The 27,359-nt window shown below is 38.2% G+C and overlaps 1 protein-coding gene across 5 annotated transcripts; it reads left to right on the top strand.

Moving 5' to 3' along the window:
• The first annotated feature begins 72 nt into the window (after positions 1 to 72).
• On the top strand, positions 73 to 26,900 carry LOC106752197 (protein phosphatase PP2A 55 kDa regulatory subunit). Of its 5 annotated transcripts, none has more exons than XM_014633729.1 (10): positions 73 to 531; positions 10,131 to 10,436; positions 22,917 to 22,982; positions 23,220 to 23,317; positions 23,887 to 24,165; positions 24,319 to 24,496; positions 24,592 to 24,926; positions 25,118 to 25,333; positions 25,404 to 25,571; positions 25,655 to 26,900. In XM_014633729.1, the coding sequence occupies exons 2-9, from the start codon at positions 10,352 to 10,354 to the stop codon at positions 25,554 to 25,556; spliced, it is 1,410 nt and encodes a 469-aa protein (XP_014489215.1). In that variant the 5' UTR covers positions 73 to 531; positions 10,131 to 10,351; the 3' UTR covers positions 25,557 to 25,571; positions 25,655 to 26,900. The 5 variants fall into 5 exon arrangements, with proteins under 5 accessions (XP_014489215.1, XP_014489223.1, XP_014489240.1 ...); XM_014633737.1 differs by lacking the exon at positions 73 to 531 and adding an exon at positions 4,152 to 4,302; XM_014633754.1 differs by lacking the exons at positions 73 to 531; positions 10,131 to 10,436 and adding exons at positions 20,882 to 21,227; positions 21,299 to 21,568.
• Positions 26,901 to 27,359: the final 459 nt, after the last annotated feature.

Raw genomic sequence — 27,359 nt, 5'->3', positions numbered from 1 at the left:
CATATGAATTTAACACGAAGAAAGTATTTTTCAGAGAAAGCTTATATTTTGTTTTCTTTAAATTATATACTGTTTTACATCAATATATTTTCGATACTTTCCTAATTTTTAGACTAAAACGTATAATAAACGTATGTGTATACAGGATAGCGCGAGCCGTATTAAATTGTACAACATATCAAGGTGAGAAATAAGATCAATAACATTTTGTAAACTACCATGTAAAATTTCAAGTTTGCATTTCACACATTTTAATTAATGAAAATAAATAGGTAAAATAGCGCGCCTGATGCGGATCGTCGCACGACTCGGTCGACGTAACGAACACAGAAAATGGCCGACCGTGCAACTGCCTCTTAGCAGTGGCGAATATTGGATGTCAACAGAAGGCGGAAAATGACCTAAGCGGGTGATTATTTATCGGCGTTCGTGTATCGCCGCGATGCCTCAGTCGCGCGGTCAGCTATTTTCTATAGGTGCATTCCGGTATTCATTGTAATTACTGACGATGTGACGTCACTAAATAGAGAGGTAAGATCGTTCCGTTATTATTAATATTACTGCTTCTTCCGCGTTACGGCATTGCAATAATGGAACGATGTACTGTGGTTGTAGCTATTTATGACAAAACATAACCTATTAACAGAGGTGATCGACTAACTGAAAATTTCAAGCCTTTAAGAGCAGAAAAGGACTTGATCCCGTGGCGTGCTGCAAAGCTTACGGTTGATGTCACCAACATATGTAACAATATTAACAAATAATTTACGCTGGCAAGGAGTGGAAAATTAAATATTTTTTTTTAATGTCGAGAATGATGGATTTAAAAACTTTCTGAATAGCTTCACTGCTTAATATTACTTTATATTCTTTATTTTCGATAAACCTTTACATTAGGTTATCCCTTCGGATGATCATGATCTCGATATACGCTGAAGAGGTCATGATCCTCAATAACCTTCAGAAGGTTCGACCGTCGCTCGTTTTTTGTTAATAAGTTATAAGCGATAGAAGTTTGAAAGTGTATAGTGGACGAATACATCATGATATGTGATTTCCTTTTTTTAAATTTGTATTTTGTGATTAAGCTCAAACTCGTACCGAATATTCTTGAATACTCCAAATATTTTCATTAAATATTTCTACTCAGTTTCATTATTATATTTTAGTTGTTAGCATAATGGTTGTATAAAGATAAACAAGGATTTGGCGGAGAAGGTTTAATTGTAGAAGTAGACGAAGCTAAAGTTGGAAAACGAAAACATCACAAAGGGCGTATTATCCATGGCCAGTGGATTTTTAGAGGATAGCTAAAGCGTGCGAGCGTGGCCAAAAGTATTTGTAGTTCCGGTACCCAATCGCTCAGCAGAGACTTCGCAGGAAATTATCTGCAAGAAAATACGGCCGAACACCACAATTTATAGCGACTGCTGGCGTGGTTATTCAATATTAAATTCATTGAATTACTCTCATGAAACAGTAGATCACAAGCAACATTTTGTTGATCCTACAATTGGTGAACATACGCGAAACATAGAACGTTTACGGCGGGATATGCGTGGCGCACTTCCTCGATATGATTTAAACCGTATGAATTTTAAAAATGATCTCGCTGGATTCTTGTTCAAAGGTTTATATAATTTTCCTAATAGAATAGATTCATTTTTTACAATAACGTTCATACAAATGTATCCGTTACATGAAGGAATCGAACATTAAAATTCATATTGATTGCATATCTCTGTTAAGTAAAAAAAATATATATATGTAAATAAATTTTGTAAGCTACATATATGTTATATTCTTCAAACTTCTTTTAGTTAGTAATTAAACTTGCGTTTACAGAGAATTTATGTTTGTATGTAAACGCGCGCGGGGGAGGGGCGGAGCCAACTTATTTCATTGTTAATTATAAAAGGGGAATAAAATAAGTTGGGTTAAGTTAGATTAATTTGGGGAGGGGTAGAGCCACTCTCTCACGCGCATACCATGCATATTTATGTGTGCACATTACATCCTGGTCCCTCGCTGTAACTATTCTTGTTTGGTGACGTTAGAAGCGAGAAAACGCATGTCAAGAATTCTTGCATTAAAATTGTTCGTGCACTTTTATTCAATCAATAAATAACCGCAAAATTAATTTGACGCGGAACCATTCATCTTAACCTCTTTTGTCATGATTTTGTCAATGTTAATTTTACAACTATTTATCGCTTGTTCGAGTAAAAGAAAAGTGCACGGACAATTTCACAAGTATACTGAATCGATCACAAATGTTATTTTGTGAATATATCTTTTTATTTCAACGTATAACGCAAGAATTCTTAACATCATTTCCTTGCTTCTGACGTCATCAAACAAGGATAGCTGCAGGGAGGAACCAACAACCTTAACGTATTATCGCAAAACTACATAGTATTAATGAAACTTGTTTTATTTATAACTTTTTAAGTAACAAAGAGCGACGGCCAAAACCTTGTGAAGGTTATTAAGGGTCATCCGAAGGGGGCAATCTAATGTAAAAGTTTACCGTAGACGGCTGTAATATGTTAATTTCGATGGTTCATGCAAACGACGGTATACCAAGCTGCTACACGTTAAGCATTAGATATGTATAGTATTAATTTGGTACACTATCGTTCATATCACCGAAATGAAGATAACGTAGCACAAAATTACTGTTTGGCACATATATCAAATAATCGCTGTAAAGATCTCATTTGGTGTACTAGCCTAATAAATAATTACTAAAATGCCGGCAGATTGGCCAGATTCGATGGGAATACCATGGCAGATCCATAGCCGTTTGTGTTCGCATTAAGGTGCCATTTCAAACAGCGAAGAAAAGTCAGCGTATTATCCCCATTATAATGCAAAGCAACGTTGAAAAGCTGTCGCTGTTCATTTGTTTCCTTTTCATGGAGTGTGTCTTCGCTAGCTTTCCTACCTACTATAAAGAAAGGAAGAACACTGGCTTTTTAGCTGTTTTATACATAAACATTGCATAAATAATTAAAAAACGAACTAGTGTCATTAACCATGTTGACTACAAAAATGGATTATATATATGATTATATATGTACATAATTATATGATTATATTATTAATATTCTTCAGTATTCTCGATAAAAATGTTATTTGTACTTTCGAGTCCCGGCTCTATCACTTCGTTTTCCAACGTTGCTTCATTAGTCGTTGGTTGAACAATATCGAACTTTAAGCGTGCCTTCGCTGTATGGCTACTTTAGCGAAAGTCAGTAGAGTGGTAGTGATACGCTGGTTTTTCTTCGCTGCATGAAATAGCACCTTTAAGTTCGTGTTCTATCGGCAAAGCCCGCTGACATTTGAGTGGTGTAGGGAAACAGCCTTAGGGTCGTCTGGAACCGTTATTTTTTGAGAGAGCCGGCCGACATGATAATAGGTTGGCGGCAGAAACTGCAAGATTTGTAGTATGTTTCGTTTAAACGGTTACGAAACAACAGATCTTGCTCGGCATCCGCCGTCAATTTATCACTACACTCTGCTAACAGATTCTGTTGTATTTTTGCTAACAAGCTGCCGACAAAATTGAACAGCAGGTATCGCACAAAATTTGCTTCTGCAGGTTAGGTTATCTGAGATTTTTCTCTCGGTCGCAAGAGTGGGGCTTATATCCGCTCATACGAAATGCGATCCTCTTTTTGTTCTTTACTCCGTTTTTTACTTATCAACTCCGTTCCCGATTACTTCGACACATACGTCAGCGTAGCTGACGAAATATTCAAGAGAACCTCCGTCGAGTTCGAACGCAACTGTTGCACTCGGCTGACAGTTCGTGCCGTGTTGTATTCGCGTTAACTCGTGAAAACGACGCGACGCGGCGCGGCAACGACTCGGCGCGACACGGCGCGGCGGTGCGAGTGCACTCAGTAGTAAACACCAATTCGTGCGAGACGACGGATGGCTTTTCGTCGTCTTTGTCGTGACATCACGGCACCACCGCTCAGCCCGGTAAGCTGCCTGTGTGAGAGAGCGACGTAGTCACGCGTGTGTCAATTCGTGTCGCGTGTGTACGGCACGCATCGTTTCCTGAAAACAACACCTGTGCTGCGTGGTCACAACGGTGCGTGCAGCTGAAAAAGAGGGAGAGAATACTACGTGGGTTTGTATCGCGAATCTCCAGTCGTACGGCGTTGCTTGGTAGCACGTAGTCGCCCTTATGCGCGCGTCCCAACGCGAGAACTCCTCTGCTCTTGACTAGGTGCGACAACGCCACGATCGCGACATCACGGCGCTTCACCGATGGGACTCGTTATTCTCACGGTGAGTCCAGATTCTCTCTCTCGTTTCTGATTTTCCTTCCGAAACTATCAGGTTAGAGGTGACGGCGACGATAACGACAGCGATTTCGTTTAACCTAGATACGCGATTGGGAAGGTCGCAGCAGAGAGCATCCTTCCTGTTTGTCTTTTTTTTTTATCAGGGTAGGGGAAGAAGCGCAGAGTCTTTCCCGCCAGTCGTTTTGTACGATGATGTAGATAACGCGTAATAATATTTATGATCTTTGGTTTCTTTCGCGACACACAAAATTATCGATATCGTTCCTCCCTATTCGCAACGTTTCGAAACTCTCCCTTCCTCCCAAGCNCCCCCCCCTCGCGCTCTTTCTTCTCCAATGTTTAGCGTTTAACTTCGTGTGAAATTAAACAATTTAATATCGCGTACATTCTCATTTCGAAATTCATTAACGCGTGAGTATTTATCGCAAATATTTTCGAATCATTCCCGGTCGTGAAAATCCATGTCGGACGATTCGTAATAATCATAATCGACGTTGGTCGCTTGAAAAGTTTCCAATTAGCGCCAGATAGCACGATGAAACTTCGAGTTATCGATACACCGTCGCGATACTACCGCGAAACACGTGCGAAACTTTAGGCCTGCTACATACTACGAATTAGGATTGAGATTGGGTTGAAATTTGACCAATTAGAGCAATTAGCTAAACTTGAGTTTAGTGAATTTTGTTCTGATTGGTCAAATTTCAATCCCTAATCTCCCCCCTCGTATTCAGAATTTAGCTTTCCGAACGATATTCATATAGTGGTACGACTGGAATTCGTTTGCACGAAAAATACGATGCGCCCGGGTACCGCGAGAAACCGCTTACAACAATGTTAACGCGCTAACAAGTCAACTTATTAGTAGTCCTGAATAGGAATTTTGCTATAAATACGTGATTATCGAATTTTTCTAACACAACACTGTTATCACTGCGTTTATTAGGTGTACAAATTAATTCGATGTCTTTTTTTCCATGAAATTCAAAGTTTATTTACAAAAAGTCAAGTACAAGTTTAATGTTCGAGATAATTTTCATTATTTTCTATGACTTTACCCCGTTTATCGGGTAGCTAATGAATACCCTCGCGGCAAAAACTTAACGGTTTTGACTCGATAAAATCATCAATCTCTTTTCGGACCCAGTCAACTGTTTTAAAATGCGGATCCGCCAGATGAAGTGACTAAAATAGGTGGTAATCCGACGAGGCTAGATCTGGCGAATAAGCCGCATGAGGAAGAATTTCTCGACCTAATGTATAGATGAGATCCTACGTCCGCGTTGTGCGGCCGCGCGTTATCGTACAGTAGAATCACCTGCCTAGATCTATCGCTGGTAAAAGATCTTTTTACCAGCAATAGAAATTTCGTGGGTCACAGCATTTTTACCCAAAGCAGAACAAATCATTCCGGTAGATTGAGCAGCATTTTTATTCAAATGAATTACAAAAAGGATACAGTGCTTCAGATGCTTCTTTTCGAATAACATCGTAAAACTAACGTTTTCTTATATCGGCAATTTTGCGATGATCTCGGACCTTCTGTTATTGGACAGAGCTTCCTCATCTATTCGTTTCTCCCCCTCCTTTCGATCGAGTTTCGATGTCAGCTCATCGCGAATTTGCAGCCCATTGTTTTTTGCCAAACGCTTCGTAACAACATTCCTGTGAAGCAGAGAAAACTACCTTCGAGAACTTGTTCTATTCTCCCGAAATACTTGTTTAACCTCAGCCGAATCAGTTTTCTCAAACGACGAGAGTTAATTGACGTAAAAGTTATGCGACTTATAACTTTTTTGAAAGATCACACTCAGCGACACGTTGCTGACGTCACGGGTGTAAGTTAGTCCGTCGTAAGTCGAGTTTTCACTTGATTTCGAGAAGCTGGTGAGTACCACTGACGTCCAGGGGTCCAAGGTCGAAGACGTGTGACGACTTTCAAAGAGAACAAGTCAATTGTCAGGTACGCTTGGCAAGATCCCTTTATTGTTGCGAATACCATTTCGCGGCAAATTAACTAACAGCACGAACAGCAATTCCGTCATCCCATTTCAGATTAAACGGTAAGAAACCGATTGCAAAACACTTCCTTACGATCCTTCCTATCGTGCTGATCGCGTACCAATGTTCAGTCGTGAGCATCAACCAGCTTGATACGAATGTGCATCTCGGTATGTATTAGAGAATGAAGGCAGTGAAATCACGTACAGATAAGTCTCATTTCATTCTCTATGTTAACAACAGCCATCTACGCGTCTGGCGTCGCAGTGGAAAACGATATAACCAAAATCGCAGTAGACCAGCGACCAAATACCATGAGGGAGTTTTGTTATGATTTTGACCGGCATATCGTAGAACTTTCGCACACCTCTGATCATCATCCTGACCATCACCTGGTCTTACTATAAGGCGATACGTTAATGAGATTTTGCGGTCGTACGCGTTTTGTCAATTTCGTCGTTGGATCGGCCATCGGTTTTTCTCAATGCGTGATAGTGCTCTCTGCTATATCGCACACCATACACGCAGGTTTTTGGAGAACCACCGCTGTTTTAAATCATTCCGGCAAGAAGCCCTGACTTGAACTTGATCGAACATGTTTGGGACATGGTCGAGTGTCATTTGCGACAGGATGTTGTCGAATTTGAAGGAGTTAGCGCAAGCACTTCCTCAAATTTGGCAACGAATTTCGCAAGTAGAGATACGGCGGTGCATTAACATGCATGACCGCTTGACGGCGGTTTTGCACAATAGAGGTGGCAACACTCGCTTTTAAAACACAAACACACACATATACGCTATTCCGCGTGACGGTATTCCTTTGTGTTTTTTGCTGAGAATATTATCATGAATTCAACTTGTTTTCTTGAGCAAAAAACGAGCATCACGTGAGATGGGAAATATTTTGAAATTTCTAATCCTTTGCTTTTTTAAAGCAAAATCCTTGATAATCTTTGATAATCCTTGATTTTTTCGTGCATTATGATGGATTTGCCTTCGGGACTTATGGAAAGAAAAATCTCAGCAATTGGAGTCTTTGTACGAGCATTTGAAGTACATTTGATTCAACAGAAATGTGAATATTCAAAGGATTAAACCGTTTTTTACAGAGTGGCACCAAGCTAAGTGAGAAATTGGAAAAACTCGTTTTTTTTTTATGGATTTTACAACATGAAAAAGATCTCAAAAGAAAAATTCAATAAGAGTATCATATGGGGGAGACTTTTAGCTTTCTAATGATCCTATAGTGGATGTTCTGCGATTTGTTCCCGAGTTAGGATCGTTTAAATTCTAAGGTACAGTTTTTGCTTCAATAGCTGATAACTCGGTCAAAAGAAAAATCGTACAGAATTCACAAAAAAAAATTGAAGAGAAATATACAAACTTTAAGATCATGTGGAATACCCGAAGAACTTGATTATCAAGCGGTGTCCGTCGCAAGGCTTTCCGTGATTGTTGCTCTTCGATTATTCTCTGTACCATTCTTCACGTATTTCGTCATTTTTAGATTATGAACATCTTACTCATGTATGTGGTTTGCATTAGTGGCGCCTCCGGCGGAGCTATTGGGAGTACAAATTAGTTCGGTCCGTTTTTTGTGGTCAAAAGTGCATTTATTTCAGAACAAAGTGAATGAACAGGTTAATCAAAGTATCGTTCATCGCTGGCTACTACTTTTTCCCACCTCTCAGGCAATTTTCGAATTCCATCTCGAAAAAATGTCTCGTCTTTTGAAGCGATCCAAGTTAGGAGCCAATTTTCGATTTCTGCGAAAGAAGTGAACCGGTGACCTGCCAAATCGTGCTGCATCCGTCGGAACAACCAGTAATCAGAAGGAGCAATGTCCGGCGAATACGGCGGGTGCGGTAAAATATCTCACTTGAGCGTTTCCAAATAATTTTTTACGACTTTTGCGACATGAGGCCGAGCGTTATCATGCAGAAGAATAACTCTGTCATGTCTTTGCTCGTATTCCGGCCGTTTTTCTCGTAATGCACGGTTCAAACGAATCAATTGTAGCCTATACCGATGGCCCGTAATGGAATCGTAATGGATCTTCATCGAGTAATGCCTCCAATTCTTTGTCTTCGAATTTATTTGGCTGTCCACAGCGAGGCTTGTCTTCAACGCTGAAATCAGCGTTTTTGAAACGTCGAAACCATTCCCTGCATGATTTATCAGTTGGAGCATTGTCACCATAAACTTCTACAAGCATTCAATGCGCTTCAGCTGCACTTTTCTTCCAATTAAAGCAGAAAACTAAAACCCCCCGCAAATGCTGCTTAGTTAACACAAAATTCGACATATTCAACACAGTAAAAAGCAGGGGTTTTGTATGAAACTCAATGCGATATAAACTGAATATTATTGACAGATGTCTAACCTCTCTGAAACCACCGAAATCAGCTGTCACTATGAAACATTCATAACAGTCAGAGCCATCTTTTGAAAACGGACCGAACTAATTTGTACTCCCAATATAATATTGCGAGAATTTCAAATTGAATTTTGTCCGGATTCTAGCGCTGCACCTTGTATGTAGAAGTTTGCGGCTGAAACGCACGCAACTTTCTCCCTTACAAACGTACAAACACACAACTTTCTTTATCTCCCTCTTTTATCTTCTTCTCCAAATACAAACACGCTTTCCGTTTCATCCGATGTGTCCCGTATAACCAAACCTACGCAAACAAATTTCGAGCAGAGCTTGCCATAAGTTTTTGATAGTAAAAAGGCAACAAATCTAATGTAGGATCTGTTCTATCAGATTATATTGCGAATCTGCTGCTAAAAATGCGACAGAGCCTGCTGACAAGCAATCCAAGCAGATTGGCGGTAGAAATTGAGCAAAGCCTATAGCGATCTGACAACAGATTGATGGCAGAAGCTGAACAGATTTTGCTGCGTGCAATTTGACTGCAGGATTTGCGCGGTTTCTGCTGCCAATCTGCTCGGATTGCCTGTCAGCAGACTCTGTCGCCAAAACACGAGCTGAATACGAGCATAGATGGCTATGGTTTCGATATGGGATTTCGATCAAATTTGGTGCCAATCTGTGCGCAGTTTGTCATCAATTTGCTTAATGAGCATTTTTGGTAGTCCCTTTTATTCGACTTTATATAACTTATTCAAGTCTCTCCTTTCTTGCACACTGTTGTTACATCTTGTCTTACACACGTACAAAACATTCTTCTTTCCCACGCTCCTTCCTCCTAAAAAGACTCACATAGATGCGTTGTGCATTTGTGGTGGCTCAATACATCATTCGAATGTCTTTAAATACTCTTGTTCAGTTTTCTCGAGGTTTCCGAATCAACACAAATTTTTTAGCTTTATCATAGCCAGGATGTCAAAATTGACAAAAAACACTATTCCTTTCATTAATACTTTTCTAGGAAAAAATAGATTTTTTTAACATCCCCGTTTATATCCAACAAAAAATGTATCTTCTGAGAATTACTGAAGAGTAAATTCATCTCTTAGATACCGGTTTCGAAACACATCGAAAAAAGATGTTTAAATCTTTATGTTTAAGCTTTCCTGTTTATACTTTTATGCCTGAGTATACATAACGAAGCTTGTGGGGGAACAAATATATCCTTCCTGCAAGTTGTTTCGAAAAGGACGGAAATAGATCGATCGCATTACTCACAAGTCAAGTAAAAGTTAGATCGTTAGAACGAAGAATGAGCGTAAATTACGCGTGAATTACGAAAACAAGACGATGAGTTATTCGAGCTTCGTCTCTATATTATGATATTGGAAAAAAATGTAAAGTAGAAACGTAAACGAGAGATTTTCATTTTACAGTGACGACAGCAAGACAAGACGAAGATGGACTAAAGGCTAACAGCCAGCTGGGAAACTGAGGTCAGCGAGGTGTCACCACGCGTCACGCGGGGGTTGTGGGTTTATGGGGGGGTCCGCCTCAGCGGCCCCCCGGCTCGAGTCCAAACGGCAATTGCCGGAACGGTGGTACCATCCTGGCACGGGCCAAGACCGTCCCGCTTTCGGTACCACCGTCCAAACGGATGAAGAGCCCTTCCAACATCATGAGGCAGTCCAGCCTCACGAAACTCGGTTCCATGATCAACACCGCAGTCAACAAACGTTCCGGTAAATCATTCGTATCCGTCCGTTTTTATAGCTAGGTCTCTATTCTTGAAATAGTTGCATATTCGCAAATGGCAAGTTACGAATGATCGCAATGAAAAATCCATATAACAATATATTTAATCGTCGCAAATGCAACGTATACGTAACTTTTCATTCGTAATGCAACGAATGTGTCCTACCACGCTTACAAAAAAGTATTACTCTCTGTGATAAATTTTATTATCTGTATATACAGGAAAAAGTATGGAAATCCTGAGAAATCTCGAGAAATATAAGTTTTACAGAAAAGTGTTTCGAATAAAAGTTGTAGGATTTAAAAAGATCTATTTACTGATGTTATCAGTTTGACTTTGGATGGCATCGTCAAGGTCAGAACAAAGTCAAGTTAAATTTTTTTAACGCGACTCTCTATTTTTTATTGCATACTCTTATAGCCTATGTTGAGACGTTTTCAGAACACTATAACAAAGTTTCTTTTGGTTAAGAATTTTTTTAAACATGCGCGCGCGCGCACATACACACACAAAACGTATAAATCTGACCGGGCAACCTCTGCGTGGTAAATATTTTGGAAGAACAACTCAGAACGATTCTGATTTTGATATATATTGTCAAAATCACGCTCTCAAACAACTTCCACTATAAAAAAAGCCGGCGGCAATTGTTTAAACAAGTTATGAACAAAGTAATGATACATAGAAAAATATATAAAGAAATCCAAATTTATTATTTACTTACTTTTATTATTCATTCATTTATTTTTTATTATTTATTATTTTTATTATTATTTTTTATTAGTTATAAACAAGCTTAACAAATCAACGTTATAAACAAAGTAATAATACGCACAGAAATATAAAAAATCAACTTTTACTATTCATTTTCAATAATTTCTTGTATAGAATATAATTGAGCCGTTACATTAAAGAAATTGTCAATGAGTTCGTCAAGATCGGTATAATCTTTTAAAAAAAAATTCAGCTATATAATAATTATAATGTTCCTGGCGTATCTCGTACTTTGTTATCCCACTGCGTAAGTCGCGCCATGTCCTCTCAATGTTCTGTATATGTACGCCTATGTCAGGATCAACAAAATTTATGATTAACTTTTCAATGACAATAATTTTTGTATTGTAAAGCGTTATAAGCTTTTCAATCATCACTATGTGTAATGGTTTCCGGCAATATATGCTTTTTTATTATAGACAGAAGTGTCCTTGTTGTTCTACTAGGTACCGGATATATAAGTATACGTTTAGAATGCCTTTCTACAAATATTCATTGTCCTTGCAATATTTTTCCGCGGTTATATTTCCTTTTCCCTATTTTTGTCTCGACAATTACTCCAGGACCACCAATTTGTATATTATTCTGATGCAACTATAAATGTAATAACTAAAACACAATATTATATAATTTTGTTATAATTAATAATTCTATATTAATTTTATATTTGTACAATGTACCTCACGACAGAAGTTAATCCAGTCGATTACTGACTTGCTGCTCATTTGTAACTGATATTGAATAAATATTTGTCTTAGTGGGCGTACATTTTTTTCTAATATATATTTTTTATGAAATATTCGATCGTTTCCAGATTTTTGGGACACCCTGCATGGGGAGGTTATTATACTGCCATTTTTTTTTTAACGCAAAGATAGGGGCTGTAACTTATAGAATATGTTATTGATTTCACCCACAATATTTCTGCATAGAGTTTAAATCGAAAACGATAAAACAGCTGAGGCCCTTCCCTTGTAAGCATCATTTATGGAGAATGTATGTGAAAGCGTTTGTGTTCGCTTAAGATTGAGAGAAAAATAAGGCGAAACATGCTGCATTTTCGTTGTTTGGTGCTGTTCTACTTCTGTAAAGGGAAAAACGCGAACGGAAAAGAAAATATGTGCTGTGTATGGAGAGGATGCCGTAACAGAACGTATGTGCCAGAGATGGTTTATGAGAAGTTTCGTGTTGGTGATATGACACTCATAGATGAGGAGCGCTCGGCTGTCGATCGGTTGTTGCTGATGACGACCAAATCAAGACTTTAATCGAGAATCAACTGTACACGACACGGGAGATTGCAGATATTCCACTTATTACATACAACCGTTATCGAGCATTCGCATAAGGTGGGATACGTGAATCGTCTTGATATTTGGATGCCGCATGATTTGTCTGGAAAAAATTGAATCGATCACATCTCCATTTGCGACTCGTTACTTAAACGCAAAAAAAGCGACCCATTTTTTTAATGAATCATGACGGGCGATGAAAAATGGGTTATCTACAGCAACGCAGTGCGCAAACGGTCCTGGGGAAAACGTTCAGAAAAGCCGTTGACCATTTCAAAGACTAGGCTTCATCCGGAGAAGGTCATGCTGTGTATTTGATAGAACTGGAAAGGTGTGGTATATTATGAGCTTCTTCCAAAGAACGGCTTAATTCGGATCCATTTGGCCAAACCACTGCAGAAAAACACCTGGTGAATAAAAGGGGTATTTTATTCCATCGGGACAACACGAGGCCTCATATTTCTTTAACCACCTGTGAAAAAATACTGCAACTCGGCTGGGATGTTTTACCGCATCCAACATATTCATCAGATATTGCTTCTTCGGATTACTTGTTCCGATTGTTATAAAACTTCCTTAATGGTAAGACATTCACTTCTTTGGGGAACTGCAAAACCATCTTTGGTAGATCTTCGCTGAGGAAACGCCAGAGTTTTACGCGTGAAGAATTATGCAGGCGCTCGAAAGATGGCAAAAGATTATAGAAAACAATGGCCGTTATATTATTGATTGAAATTGTTTTTAAATATAAATAAAATTTCCTCCAATAAAATATAAATTAAATATCAATATAACACTTCCTTCAATTTTTTGAACTAAAAATACGACATTACTTTCCTTCCAATCCAATACTTAATGAAAATAAACTTCATTATATATTTTAGGAAGCTCTTGAGATCTGTTACAAGAATTTAAAAGAGTTTAAAATAAAGAATATAGATGTAACTTCCACGAAGTATACCTATGATAACGCTTTTGCCGGTGATATTTGAAATAATCAACCAATAACTCGAAAAATACTTAACGAAATTGGGACTTATTGTACCATAATGAAAACGTCTCGTCGTCAACTACAATAATGTGCAATAAAAAAAATAGAGAATTCTATTTAAAATAATTAAGTTGACCTTGTCTTGACCTTGGTGACGCTACCAAAGATCAAACGGATATTATCGTTCAATGCATCTTCGTAAATCTTACAACTTTTGTCTGAAACCTTCTTTTCAAATTAACGGTGTCAATATTGAACAACTATTAAACTAAGATTTTACAAACACCAGAGAGAGTTTAGAGTCTTAAAATACTGTGGAACTAACGAACTATAGAGTCGTAATCTCTAGGTGCGCACGCGCAAGACAGTTGTTACCCTACGTTTTCGTCCGTGGTCCTGAATTTAGCCGTAAGAAGGGAACTACGCGCGTATACATTGTTCAATAGAGATTTTTTTCGTTTTTCTTTTTCATGAAGTATCTCCTTACATAATAAGTTTAGGCCAAAGGTATCTTAATACTTTTTTACGTAAAATTAAGTGCTCTTTCAGAGATTTTTTTAAGAAAAAATACCACATTCCATTTAAAAAAATGATCTTCATATGTTCCTGAAAAATTTTTTGTTATTAATTTTATCATTTGTTCCCCTTGGTACCGTATAACTTTCTGAAACATTTTTCCGTATCTCCCATGTTTTTGAGATATTTGACTGTCAAAAATAAAGTGGGAGATCTTCTACACACACACACACACACACACACACACACATATGTTCAATATATATGGATATATAGAAATAAATTCATATATAGTCATTTTTTCCCGAGAAGAACAAACTTTCCGAGTTACATTATTTTACTAAGTGTGCGAGATATCATCGATGTACACGGTCATCCGAATCCTGAGCAAAGATGCAATCTCATTAGCGAGAACTTATTAACGAAGCACCTCTAATACGTGTGGCAAAGATAACTTCGTATCTCGCGCAAGCTCGTGCATCTTCGCACTAGTTTGACACTGTCTTGCATGGCGTTTCACTCGAGAAAAAAAATCAGTCACTGGACAGGAAGTTAGATCGAAGCTAATTTATCTGAAGTTTTACACGGATGGGTCACAAACGTAGGGCGATCGGCCCTTTGGGCCTCTCCGACTGAAAATGGATCATTCACCGTCCGAAGTCCTCGCGACAAGGACGTTTGCGCACTTACCGCGTAACACGCCGCTGTTTTCCTCTTTGGAGGAATTACACGACAAGTTAACGAAGCTTTTGGGTAAATCCTTTAACACGTTGAATGCCGTGGGGATCATCAGTGACTGACATTATGATATTATCGTATATTATTAAGTTGCGTGTAAAATATAATTAATTACAATTACGAAATGGGCTATACCGCTGATAATAATCCAATGAGATAAGGTAAGAGATACATGAATTATATGTGTTTATTGTGCCTTTAATGATGTAAAATCATCAGTTAGACATTGATCAATGGAAATCAGCACAGCATTCAACGTGTTAACATGATTCAAGAATGCGCGATACCGTAAGTAAGCCAGGCTAATTTATAGCGGAACTGTCACGATGAACAATCTTCCCCTCACAGAGGTCCGCGTAATACGATTTAGTAAATATCGGAAGATATTACGAGAGCACTTTGTATAATATATTTTCACGAGTTCACTTTTTCATTCCGATACGTAACACTTGCGATTACATGAACGAGTTATATATAACGAGATCAAGAGTTACATTTTTGGACACTCGCCTTTGTTAATTAAATGGTTCAACTTATTCTGTAATCATTTGCATTTCGTTCAAAAGACCATTGAATATGTCACTTTCCTATAGATTTACAATACGTTTACATAACAATCAATTGCGCTGCCATACAAGTCTCCTTCCTATCCTAGTGATATCTGCTGAAATCGGACATGAATTTTTGCTTTCACCCAATAATATGCCGAAATATTCGTAACGTATTCCCAATGTCATGACCAAAATATTAGATATATTAATTAATTCGTGCTGCCCAACTTTGCACAAAAAATATAAATCATTTGAATTTAAATTATTATCGCGCCCTTTTGCCATTTTAAAGTATGGACATTCAAGATAAAAATATGCCATGTAGTTTGAGCAACATAACCTTAAAAATCAGTAGTAAATGTCATGGCTTACGATAAAGAGCATATTCGACACTGCATGCGTTTTGCGTTTAATTTCAATAAAAACGCTTCTGAGGCAACCGAAATGATTTATTCCGGAGAAAGTGCAGTGAGTGGAAGAATGTGCAGAAAATGGTTTAGTCGTTTTCGTGACGGTGATTTCAGTGTAGACGATCAACCACATGCTGGGCAGTCTCGCAAGTTTGAAAAACGATGAACTGGCGCTACTCGACGAGAACCCGAATCAAACACAAAAAGAACTTGCCGTGCAGCTTAGGGTGACGCAACCAACGCTTTCGGTTCGATTGTATCAGCCGGGATAAGTTCACAAAGAAGAATGGTGAGTTCCACATGAGCTGACTGCTGACAACAAAAATCGTCGGTTGACCACGTGCATTTCTCTGCTCGCTAGAATATGAAAAGAAAGGATTTTTCACATAAAATTGTAACTGGCGATGAAAAGTGGATTATGTACGATAAAATCCTAAAAGCAAAAAATCATGGGTGGATCCTGATCAACCGACGACATCAACAGCAAAATGCTTCGGCAAGAAGGTTCTTCTTTGCATATAGTGGGGCCAGAAGGGTGTGCTGTACTACGAACTCCTCGAGTAGGGTCGGACAATTGAAGCAAAGCTGTACCAACAACAATTAATCCGTTTGAGCGATGCAATTGAGGAAAAACGGTCATTATTATTATTCGTGTCCAGACCTTAAATGGTCCGGTGTTAGTAGAAGTGGCAGGTTTTTTGCTTGAGTAAAACTCCCAGAGGTCACAACGAGGATGTTCTCTCCTTCTACTGTGATTCCTCCAACTTCTCTCATATGCCTGTGATGTATATGCTGCTGATTATACATAGGCATATGGGATCTACAATTTAACGCCAGTTCCAAATGGCATATTGTTATTTAGAAAGGTCCTCTTGGCAAAGATAATCTCCTCGGTGGTTTGCCATTGCCTTCTGAGAGGAGACACGAGCGTAAATATTTTTGGCTTCTACCGGAATCGAACCCGGGACTGCTATAGCATGGTAGACCAGTGTACTGTCTGTTATGCCACGCTCGCGCTCCTCCAAAACAGCCATTTTTTGGACAAAACAGTCGTAAGGTCATCATGCTCCATGACAACGCTAAGCCGTACACAGTAGAAATCACGAAGGAAACCATCTTAAACTTGGGAAACTGGGAAATTCTTCCTCACGCGACGTATTCGCCCGACCGTACGAGGGGTATTCGTATACCCCCTTCAGACTTGTTTCGGTTGATACAACATTATCGGATATATATTTCGACTCAATTGAAGAAGACGTTCGTCGATGACTTCATCACTTCAAAGCCATCAAATTTCTATCGCGTTGGAATCCGAAAGTTGACCGATGAATGGCGTAAGATCATCGATGTTAACGGAGAATATTTCAATGATTAATTAATGTATTCATCTTATTGAAAAATAAAGCCGAAATTTGCGAAAAAACGGCACGAATTAATTTATACACCTAATAATTTTAATAAGCTGTTCCGTTCAGTTGCATTTACTGATATTCACTTTATACTTTTAGAGATGTAATCCGTGATTTAATCCGCGAATCAACGCAAATTTATTAATTGCCGAAAATGGTTAAGAGAGAGGTTTTTTTAATAATTCAAGAAATTTGCACGTTATTTATGAAATATATTTATAAATGTTGCGTGACAGATTCAAGGTTCAAGATTCATATACTGATGTTTGTCGTTAGATGCAATAGCTGTTATGTACTTATGGATTAGGTTACTCTGAACAAAAAAATCCATTACCATTTTGCAAATAACATGCAAATTTTTTAGTTATTAATTAAAGAAGCCTCTATACATGGCCATTTTCAATAATTAATACTGGAAATGTTGCTTGTAGTTTGCAAAATGGTAGAGGACTTTCATTTACCTCAATCCGTTTTATGCTTTCACGAAGTTTATCCTTATTGGTCTGAAACACCCTGTATATGTCGATATTTTATCATTTAAATGTTATAAAGTACTTCGTACATTCGTACTTTATTCCATAATTATCGATGCACTTTTGTAACTATTCGATATATCTTAAATATAAGAATCAAAGAAAGTTTTAATTTATATGAATATAGCTATTATTTGAATAAAACTAAGTAGAAAAGATCAGGATTTAACAATATAGACAGATATCGAAAATGAGAAAAATTTTCGACAAAAATCGAACTTTTTAAAGATCTTTAAAATTTCCTTAAAATCCTTAAAATCTTGCCTTACTCAATTATTAAGTAAATAAAATTACCGACCAAAATTTTTAGCCGTGTAATTTATTGTTTAACAATAACCAAACAATTAATAAGAATAATAGCAAATAATTAAGGCTCTTCAATATACAATCAAATTCAAAGGGAAGAGGCTATTAAGAGCCCAAGCACAGATCATTAGTGCCATTAAAATACAAATTCAGACTACAAGGTCATTTAATCAATTGTTATAATAAGCGTTCATGAGTGCGAGTTATGACGTAACGATGACGTCACAAGCCGCACTGTGAGCATTTACGGCTCCGAAATGAACAGTGTAAGGGCCTTTCCACATAACAAATCTTCAATCGTAATCGTAATTCCTTGAGAAAATTGACCAATCACAGTCGATTATTTTTCGAGCGCAAAGAGAATAATCAATTATGATTGGTCAATTTTCTTTGAAAGATTTACGGCTAAAAATTTCTTACGTACAAAAGTCTTAAACGTGATCTACAATGGGCAATAGAAGTATGTTTACAAGAAGTAAAAATAAGAAATTAATTATAATCCGTCATAAACCAATCATAAACCAATCATAACCGACTATTCTTACATTCGACTGTCAATTTCTTATTTTTACTTTTTATGAACATATTCCTTCTGTCCATTGTACACTATGCTTTAAACTATGCTTATAAGCTTATAGAATATAAGCGTTCATCCCTCTCAATGTTGTTGAACGGCTAATGTGGTGTGCTCACAGCGTATTCCCATACGCAACTTAAGGGAGAATTCACATCTTGACAAAAAAGCTGCAACCAATCAGAACTCGCGCTGGTAGTCGACAGTTTCTGCTTTATCTATTGCTTATTATTAGCGCAAATTCTGATTGGCTATTGTTTTTCTTCTTTTTGCTTTTCTGTCAATGTATGAATTCTCCCTAAGGCTACAGTAGTCCGATTCTGTAATTTTTTAAGCCTATTCTATAATGCGTCACATGTCGCTATCGGATGTCAAAACGTAATCGATGGTCCAATGAGGAGAACTCACTTTTGAAAAATTAATTCTCTCATTGGAACATCGATTCCGACATACGGTATATTGTAGAACGAGCTAAATGCCCGGTAAGCTCATATCAGACTATGGATTAAAGATTAGATCGAAATTTGATCAATTAGTATAGAATTCACAAAATCTCATTAAACTTGAGTTACACTGATTGGCTAAATTCAATCTTAATCCGTATATCTGATATAAGCTTTACACACTACAGATTAAGGATTGAGATTGGATTGAAATTTGACCAATCAGCACAAAATTGACTAAACTCAAATTTAATTAACCTTGCTCCGATTGGTCAAATTTCAATCCAATCTCAATTCGTAGTGTGTAACGGACATGAGGCATGTTCTACAATACGCCGTGAGTCAGATATCGGAACGCAGTAGATAAAGCAGAAACTATCGACTACCAGCGCGAATTCTAATTTTTTTTTCTGCCTTCTGTTTCTCTATCAAAGTGTGAATTCTCACTAAGAGTTACAGAATAGAGGAATCAATATCACTATTCTTCTTAAGACTTTCATGTAAGAAATTTTTAGTCTTAATCTAAATCCGTAAGAAAATTGACCGATTATTCTCCTCGCGCTCGAAGAATAATCGATTGATTAATTTTCTTACGGAATTACGGTTACAACTAAAAATGTATTACGTGTAAAGTTAGACCGGTGTTATATACGTCGTATGACGAGTTTGTCGAATGTGCTGATTGGCGGTCAGATAGAGAATTTCTAGTGTGTCTAGAGAAAAGTTTAGGGACCCTTAAAATTTTCTATCCAATCAGCAGACCCGACAATGCTCGTCGTACGATACATATAATACACAGCTTTGAGCCCGTATCAGACTACGGATTGGAGATTAAGATTGAATTAAAAATTAATCAATCAGTACAAAGTTCACTAAATTTCACTGAACTTGAATTCAGTTAACTTTGTACTGATTGGCCAAATTCAATCTCAATCCATAGTCTAAGGCCGGTATTCAGATCTTATATTTAAGACCGTCCTAGGTTTATCTTCAGATGCTTCATGGCCAATGAAATGAGCCCTAGAGCACCCGAAGATAAATATAAGATCCGATTATAAATACCGGCCTGATACGGGCTTTACGATAAGTTTAGCCTTAAACAGAAGTAACTAGATTTCAAACAGTTGAGTTACTTTTGTTTAAGGCTAAACTTATCGTCTTTTGGAATACGTGAATCTAAAGCGGACTCTACAATTTAAGCTCTAAGCTTTAAGCAGTTGACCAATCACAGTCGAATATGTGGAAAATAATCGACTGTGATTGGTCAATTTCTTAAAGCTTAAAGCTTAAATGCCCGTTTTATTCGTGCGTACTGGCTTTTAACGACACGTCGTCGTTGCGCAGGTATAATATATCGCAGAAAAGCTGTGCAACGATACTCTAAACTTGTGATATTGTCGGATTATTCATTGGATACAAATCGGTATGTTGCGCAGGTTTTCTACCATATGTTATATCTGCGCACATTTCCTAGCCGACAGTTGTCAGTAAACGGAATAGCATCCCAGTAGCCGTAATTTTTATTATTATTGTTACGGCGTTGTTGCGCAGCTTTTCTGCCATATATGATAACGACACTGTCGTTAACAGTTACAGGCGTAATCGACAATCGCTACGTACGGATGACGTGAATTATTTTTAGTACTGATAATGAATATAGGAATGCAGCCAGTGAAGTATACCAGATATTTTGTTGTGCAATTATCACATATATGATAACTCGACACAGATATATAGACAGAAGCTTATTAAACAGCGAAATTGTTACGAGATTGATCTCTTAGTATTCATCAGTAAGCCCGATCAAAATGCATTTGAATTTGGCGCATCGTACGAGCGCGGCGCTTTCGGTCGTCGTCGTGCGCGTTCGTGTAGCTCGCGTACCGCCGTACCTGCATCGCGTGCAAGATGGCGGTCGTTTCGTAGGTAGCGAAAGCTAGTTGCGCACAGTGACGTCACGCCGTGTTGTGCGGTTATGCGTCTGTGATCTCCGCCATTGAGAGAGTACGTCGCGTAGGTCGCGGAGAGCGATTAGTGACACGACGGAACAACGGAAATATGTGACGGAGGATCAGGAGCGAGCAGCACGAATCTCTCGTGTTATCCCCCCAGGGCGAGCGCGTCTTCTCGATCCTCGCAGCCGGCGTGTCACGCGCGCGCGTATCCTTTTGCCCGAAGAGCGTTCTGCGAATAGGCGTTCGCGTGTTCTTCCGTGTTGTTCCCCGTGTGCGAGATGGCCGGTAAGTAGAGTGCTCCAGCGAGGAACAGAGCGACGTCGATTAAACCGGCGACATTTGCCCGCGCGTCGCAGGACAGAAACGGAGGCTGTGAAACGGCGCGTCCCGTTGGGCAGCAGCTCGTGCCGTCGCGACAAACCTTGACCTAGATAAGAAGCGGGTATAACCGAGTGCTCGCCTAGAGTCAATCCCGTAATCCTCCTCAATCGCGTCGGTCGGATTACTCCCCGTGCGCGGGGGGAGCAGGTATCTATGTGCCCGTCGCCGGCGACAGCGACGACTGCGGCGGCGGCGGCGGCGACGGCAGCGGTCTAGAAACACGATGGATTACGCCGAAACTTCAAGTAGGCTCACTTTTACCTCTCTNCCCCCCCCGTCCGCCGATCTATCTCACACTCGCTCAATGAGCGCGTCCTTCCGCGAGGAGAACTCGCACCCCCGGGTCACCCTCGCTCGGTGTTTCTCAAGTAACTATTCCGCAGCCTCCTCCTCTCGCGATTAATTCCAGACTGTCGTTGCTATCACTTGATTTCCCTTAACAACAAAGCATCATCGGTAAACATCATGTTTATCCATGTTCGGTGCCACGCGCTGGAGCGACGATTATTTTACGCTTGTTTCCTACCATCGTCCTCCCGCGCCGCTTCTTTCCGCCTCGCTTCAACACGTCGCGCTCGCGACACTGGTCACGTGCGAATTTTATCAATTTTCTACAAACTTTGCGAGATAACGAGTATCCGAATGCTCATGGAGGGGAAACCACAAAGTCGGTGTTATGGAATATCATATATCCGCCAAAAGTGTTTGAATGATCGATCAATAAACGCCGATAAATTCGTTCCCCTTCATTTCTTGTTCATCTGGATCGTCTACATACACGAAACATTTTGTCGTTTATATATAATTCTGCTTAAAATGTCTCTCCCCTTGGGTAGAAGGGTCATGGATTGCAAAACAAAAAGTCGGAACAATGTGTACGGACGCCATTAATTATATTATATCTTCCATGTCTTGTCATTTTAATTGTTTGCCTTTATAATATCGCTAACCACAGAAATCGCTGAAACCGTAATATTATCGGCCAATAGGGTGTTTTATTGTCTTTCAGATACGGTAAACGCTAAAATTCATCCTGGCCAGTACTTCAAATTTACAGGATAACTTTCGCACTGAATATCGCACTTTAGCATTTACTGTATCTGAAAGCCTGATCTACCGAGTGTGCTCTTTGTTTTGCTTTTTACTTCTTGTCTCTTTGCTTCTTGATGCACTGTTCTATCAACAATTGTGTGTGTTTTGTCGTTTTCCTTTATCGGAATTGGTTAACTTTGATCTCAGACGACAAGAGTTTGCATTAGTCAGCATGCAAAAACTGTCTTATTCTGTGTCCATGCGAAGTAATGGAAGAAACAAATTGTATACGACAACGTTTCTGGACTCTAGGTGATAAAAAGAAACAAAAGGCAGAAATAAGGAAAGAGCGCATTGTAGACCAAGCTTAAAAAACGTCTTGAAACGCGGGTAACGTACAACTGTTTGCCGATTGACATCGCGAATGAGCGAACCATAAGCTTTCCAATTATGTTTTTATCGCAAGGTGCTCCCTGTAAATACTCGCCGAATGTATTCATGACTGAGGCGAATTAGTAGAGAAAGAAGGGTGTTCTCAAAATTATCGATGTTGTGTTACAGGCAATGGTGATATACAATGGTGTTTCTCTCAAGTAAAGGGAACCTTAGAAGAGGACGTCACAGAAGGTAAGTTTGATCTGTGTTTGCTTAGCTTGGGAAGCGGCTTTTATCTTATCAGTTTGCACATACTAAAATAAAACAAAGAACTAGCTGCGAATCGAGACTCAGGATATCTTGTAAAATCAAAAATATATCACTAGTAAATTCGTAAATTTTTGCGCTAATACATGTTCGTATAATCGTTTCGATAGCACGTATGAAAAACCTATGTCAATACACGATTATTACGTTTTTTCATTGCAGCTGATATAATTTCATGTGTTGAATTTAATCACGATGGCGATCTTCTTGCAACAGGAGACAAGGGTGGACGTGTTGTCATTTTTCAGAGAGACCCCATTGTGAGTATAATGAATGGAGATAGACAAATATTCTTTTTTCTACAAGAGTTTATAAAAAAGATGCGGACGTATCATTGTTGGATATATTGTTTAAAATATGCTTTATATTTTTTAGATAAACAGTCCAAATGTCACACAGACCTTAATGATCCCAATATTGATCTGTCTATATTAATCGCAACATGTCGCATTCTCTATCTTCAGGAAGAAATATTTCAGTTAATTTCAGTTGATTATTATTATTGTTTTTGATATTTATAAGTTGGTGCTCATTTGTCTGTGTCGTGTCTTTTCAAGGCCTATGTAACGTTCGGTAATTTAGTATTTGTCTGATCTTCTATTGAGTCAGAATAGCTCTCTTGACTGAGTCTATTATACAGGTACATATTACCATTTACAAGCTTATAGATTGGCAGTGGTAGAGTGGTCATACAGGATTAAGCAAATTATAAATTATCGAGCGTGGTATTTGGATTGTTTTAATTGAATCGGATATCACTAAGGTATCTTAGAAATAGTCGTTATTTTATTAGAATAATCTATAAAACACAAAATAATTATTTACACAGAGTAAAAACAGTATACCACGGAGAGGTGAATACAACGTGTATAGCACCTTCCAGAGCCATGAGCCAGAGTTCGATTACCTAAAATCACTAGAGATAGAAGAAAAAATTAACAAAATTAGATGGCTAAAGAGGAAAAACCCTGCTCATTTTTTACTCTCCACGAACGATAAAACAATCAAGTTGTGGAAAGTTAGTGAGAGAGATAAAAGAGTAGAAGGATACAATACGAAAGAAGAAAATGGTACGATCCGTGATCCTGCCTGCATCACTGCCTTGAGGGTGAGTATCTCAATTGTGCTAACATAAGTTTATATATCTGCGGCGAGCGGTGGTAATTTTTACACAATAGCATTGTTTTATCTACTACCTTTTATCGTTTAAATAAAACTCTATCATTATGTGTCCAGTAATTATTAAGTATTTGATACATAGGTGCCAACCATAAAACCAATGGAGTTGATGGTAGAGGCATCACCAAGGAGAATATTTGCCAATGCGCACACCTATCACATAAACAGTATAAGTGTCAACAGTGATCAAGAGACATACCTCAGTGCTGATGATCTTAGAATTAATCTTTGGCACCTTGAGATAACAGACCAGAGTTTTAGTATCCTTTTTAACGACGCTGCAATTTAATTTTGGCGATAGAATAGAATATCGGTGAAACTTTTGATATGTAACTTTCCTAACCGCAACATATAGATATAGTAGACATTAAGCCAACTAATATGGAAGAATTAACGGAAGTCATAACTGCGGCGGAATTTCATCCCGCGGAATGCAACGTTTTGGTGTACAGTAGTAGCAAAGGAACCATTAGGCTTTGCGATATGAGATCTGCCGCTCTTTGTGATCAGCATAGCAAACTCTTCGAGGAACCCGAGGATCCAACTAATAGGAGTTTTTTCTCAGAAATTATTTCAAGTATAAGTGATGTGAAGCTCAGTAATTCCGGGAGATATATGATCAGTAGAGACTACCTCAGTGTGAAAGTGTGGGACTTGCAAATGGAGACAAAGCCAATCGAATGTTATCCTGTAAGTCTGCTGGAAAGGGAGAGCGGTCTTTCTTCTTACGGAATTATTAATCGCGCCTTCCCTGCCGTAACGATCAGCTTTTCCCTCCAGAGAAAATCATCTCATTCCTATATAATTTCGCTTTATTATAGAAGATATTATAGATATTGGTCTAGACCATATATTTACCGGTAATGACTTTGTTGCTATAGGTACACGAATACTTAAGATCAAAATTATGTTCATTGTATGAGAATGACTGTATCTTTGACAAATTCGAATGTTGTTGGAGTGGTAATGACTCTGCCATCATGACGGGTTCGTACAACAATTTCTTCAGAGTATTTGATCGTACAACCAAACGCGATCTCACCTTAGAGGCAGCACGTGACATTGCCAAGCCAAAAACGCTCCTTAAGCCAAGAAAGGTTAGCACATAGAAAATTTGCTTTCTTTCGTGTGTACGCGAATTCGAGACGAGATGATTTATGACGGCAGGTATGCACTGGCGGTAAACGCAAGAAGGATGAAATCAGCGTTGACTGTCTGGACTTCAATAAGAAGATACTTCATACTGCATGGCATCCATCTGAAAATGTAGTAGCTGTCGCTGCTACGAACAATCTCTTCCTATTCCAAGACAAACTCTAGCACATCTGTATGCAGGTATACCCATTGTAGTATCAAGACGAAAGATCGTTTTTTTTTTTTTTCCAAAACTCTACGACTTATTGCTTCATCCTTTGTAGATAATACAACGGTATATATTGACGTGAGCGAGGCACGTTGAACTGAAAGCTCCTAGCGGAACAGCTGAGTGTCCGAGTAATATTGACGATAGTCAACCGCTAATCCGTCAGTGGTTGACTGACCGAAAAGTGGTGTATGTAGCGCCGTCCACGCAGCTCACACATTCATATATGCTATATATACACACACACAGAGACATACAAGATTGCATCCCATATTTTGCCGTGCGCATATGTGTATAAAAAAAAAAGGAAAAAAAAACAGACAAACGCGGAACACATGCATAACTTTCCAGGCTACTATCAAGTTCGCTAGCTCGATATATTCGCAGATTGAAAGAAACGTACGCGGAATATGCGACTGAACAATTCACAGACTCGTGTTGGCAGGTTAATATATGATTTATAAATACTAATGATTAGTAATTTTTTGCCTATATTATAGGAATTGCGTCAGTGCACAGTCTATACGTGATTTTACGATGGTTATAAAGATACTTCATGTCATGTGTCGACGAGTGGAAATGTGAATGTAGGTGGATGAGCGCAACACGAGAACGAATTAACAGACCGCTTCATTCGATTCACGTATGATCGATACGAATATGGTACAAACATTAAATTCTTCACTCGCACGCCTAACTAGCGCGAAAACAAAAATCATGTCAATCGTGCCAACATGATTAACTTGTAATTATTGTAATGTTGTAACTTTGCATTGTCAAACACAATTATTCTTAAACAAGGAACTACGGGAAAAATACTACACAAAAATATCTGTTACATTGCAATTGATAATTAATCCGTATATTATCGACCTTAAGTAATAAATACGCAGAATAATTAAGTAACACAAGCATGGTTTTGCTCGCAGAATAATGACAGTTATGTGAGAAATCTCGATTTTTGATAAAGCTCGTGTTCAAATTACTACCTGTCTACTATTTACAATTTAATAACACATGTGTTAAACATAGGCCTATTTTCTCGTTAGTTTATTATTGCGAACTAATTGTTTGTCTCAATTGCGAGACAGTTGCCAATACGAGTCAAATAATAACGGAAAGTATTGTATCTTTCCTTCCATTATATATCCGAGAAAACTAAATGTTACCGCACCCTAAATATATCAAGCAATAAGTTGCGCCGATTTAAAACAATGTATATCAATTGTCATTTTTAAAACGAAAGAAAATATTACCCGATCGGGAGATAAATGCAAATTGAATAGATGGAATACAGATTTTCTAATCTTATTAATAATTTATTGACACACTCTTGTACTATTACGAATATAAGCAGCAATTTCATACATGGATAAAACAAACCTAAAAGTGCATTTGACGATGGTAAGCTGGACTTGCAGAGTTTATATAAATAAAGTATTTGCTGAATAATATATACCAGCATAATGTAACTTTGATAAATATTTAAATTGCAAAACAGAATTCATGTTGAAAACTCACATAAACATTGCGGATATTCTTACTGTTTAATCCTTTCAAGACGATATATCGTCAATTATATTGCGACAGCTTTTTTTATTGTTTTTGAAAGTTATCAAAGATCAATACGTATATGTGACGCGCAAGAATATTACTATATTACATTAATATAGAAAATATAACGTTAATACAGTTAAATATATAAAATAATAACTAACGCTGAATATTTAATATATGCAGAAGCAGTTCGGCTAAAGTAA

Source organism: Dinoponera quadriceps, unplaced genomic scaffold, assembly GCF_001313825.1.
Source record: "Dinoponera quadriceps isolate SergipeBrazil2010 unplaced genomic scaffold, ASM131382v1 scaffold96, whole genome shotgun sequence".
Taxonomy (NCBI): Eukaryota; Metazoa; Arthropoda; class Insecta; order Hymenoptera; family Formicidae; genus Dinoponera; species Dinoponera quadriceps.
This window is presented reverse-complemented; position numbering and strand designations above follow the sequence as displayed.